The 2,369-nt window shown below is 57.0% G+C and overlaps 1 protein-coding gene across 1 annotated transcript; it reads right to left on the reverse strand.

Moving 5' to 3' along the window:
* Nucleotides 1-1,730: 1,730 nt before the first annotated feature.
* On the reverse strand, nt 1,731-2,171 carry LOC107125147 (paired mesoderm homeobox protein 2A-like; the record flags this gene model as incomplete). The annotated part of the gene is made up of 1 exon (XM_015428601.1): nt 1,731-2,171. A coding segment is annotated over one exon (441 nt), but the record flags the coding sequence as incomplete, so codon positions are not given.
* Between the last annotated feature and the right edge of the window lie 198 nt (nt 2,172-2,369).

The following is a 2,369-nucleotide window of genomic DNA, read 5'->3' on the forward strand; positions in this document are numbered from 1 at the left end:
GACATCAGGCAAACGGAGAGCTTTTTTTCAAGTCTGTGTTGTGAAAAAGTCGTGTGTGTGTGTGTGTGTGTATGCACGTTGTAAAACACTTAGGGAACAACTCTACTTTTATCTACATCAAATGCAAAATGGTCTGACTCTTTTTTTGGGTGGGGAGAGCCCTTTACTGACTCACGGCCGCTGCTTCTCAACACCCGGCAACCTCGGCCGCCTTCAGAGGCCGTTTCTAGAACCTTCACAGCGACGAGGGGGTGGAGTGCTGGCTCCCGCCATTCCTGGGCACGGCCTGCCCCCTGGGTATCTTCTCCTGCCCGCGTCCCACTGAACACGGCCCGTGTTGTGAAGACCCACGCAGAGACCGAGAAACAAAATTCCACAAGCTCTCGGTCTTTTCTTTCCCCAGGCCGGGATCTGTTGATGGTGACCCAAGAAATGGGGGTCATTTTCATATCTCCCCCTCCCCCCCCCAAAAAAAAGTTATTTGGATATCACTCGACAGGTTTGCCCTCTGGCTTTGGCTCGGCTACATCCGTGATTTCCCAGGAAAACCCCGGGAAGTTCTCTGTATCGTTGATGTTCAGTCGCTGTGTCACTCCTCCTGTGAGACAGCCGCACTGGAGGAAAAGATGGTGTGCCAACATGGGTTCGCCTCAGGGGGAAAGTCAGGCCTGGTGGGTGGCTTGGGCCACGGTTATCTAACTTGGTGCCCATTTCCATCTTCCTGCTTTGGGAAAGGTGTGGTCATCTGGCTCCCCAAATGCAGCCAAGGGTTTGGTAAGGCAAAAGGAAGGCCTGGCCCCTCTGAGGGAGAAGAAGGAAAAGTTAGTTGGTGTTGTATGAAAGGAAGTTAGGTCCTCCATTACATTGGGGAGCACGAAGGCCGATATTTGAGGCCCCCCTTCGTGGACCCCCATCCGCTGTGTCAGATGCTTGAGGGAGTGGAGACGTTGGTAACAATGTGCCCCCACCGACAGTTTCTTTTCCATTTCATTGTACTTCCGCTCCTTCTGGAAAACTGGCCTTTCCCAATATGTCCTCCTCTTTGGCCACCATCTTGACTGGAGGATGTGGTTGGAATCGGTGTGGAACATTGAGAGTGGATAAGAGGTACAGCGGCCCAAGGGAGGGACGTTTCCTCCTTTTCTTCCGAGGGACAACAGCACACAGACATTAACGGGATTAAGAACTTCTTCCAATGCGACCATGAAACGCCGTCTTTCAAAATGGTGGCAGCCCTTGGAAACCTTTTGGCATTTTGAGGTTGGGCCTCCTCGCACCAAACCCGACACAAACCGGAGGACCAGCGTTGGGGCGACAGTAGCAAGCGGGCACGATCGAAGAACCAAAGCCTTCCTCCCGCCACACAGGAAAAATGATTCAGGGTGGAGAATTCGCCGGCAGCCGTTGCGTGAGGGAGGTTCTTCCACACAGAATTATGAACCGGCGATGGGAGAGTCGGGCCCCGTCCCTGACGAGACCCCGTGTGAGGAGATGATGCGCGTTCGGATAAGTTCAGTACAGTCGGACAGCCTGGAAATGACGACACACATGAAGGAGACGGTGGCTGCGGGTCCCTCAAGGTTGTGTAGTTCCTTCAGGGCGAGCCCTTCAAAAGGCCGCACCTCGCCCCCGCCGTGTGGGCACTACCAGCCGCGGACGGGGGGACAATACTCTTGTGGGACACCTGACGGAATCGGCAATGTCTGTGGCGCTCGGGTCGAGCGGGTTAGTTAGAAGAGGTTGGCCTTGAGGGGGTTGGGCTTCCTGTGGAACGAGGAGAGGACGCCGGAGAAAGGCCCTGGCATGGCTTCGGCCGGCTGCCAGGCCTTCAGGAGATCGGCCGTGTTGGTGGCCCCGTTGCTGGTGGTCACGCCGGGCCAGAGGGGAGCCTTGAGGGCCTGGCTGGCGTGGCCGGGGCCCAGGCCTTGCCCACTGCCAGGGCTTGGGCTCAGACTGCCGCCGGGACTGTTCAGGTTACCGGCGGTGGGCAGCGAGGCGGTGCTGTCAGGGGTCGGGCTGCAGTTGGACTCCTTCGACTCGTCGTCTTCCGAGGATGAGCGGGGGTCGGGCTTCTTGCCGGCCGAGGAGCCGCCGTTGCCGGCGTTCTGCCCTTTGGCGTTCGCCGCCCGCTCTTGCTTGCGGAACTTGGCGCGGCGGTTCTGGAACCAGACCTGGGGCAAAGGGGAGAGGAGGGGGTGAAAAGGAGATAGGCAGGCATAGGAGGATGGGGTCAGGCCACTGACCTGTAGAGAAAGGTCCCATGAACCGTCAAGAGCCCATGAATGAGAAGCAGCGAGGGTATTCTAACAATGTTATATGATTGTGTGACAGTGCCGTTAACTGCCAGCAGGGCTATTTTGGGGCAGGAA

This window comes from Gekko japonicus, unplaced genomic scaffold (genome assembly GCF_001447785.1).
Source record: "Gekko japonicus isolate JY-2015 unplaced genomic scaffold, Gekko_japonicus_V1.1 scaffold15115, whole genome shotgun sequence".
In the NCBI taxonomy this organism is placed as follows: Eukaryota; Metazoa; Chordata; class Lepidosauria; order Squamata; family Gekkonidae; genus Gekko; species Gekko japonicus.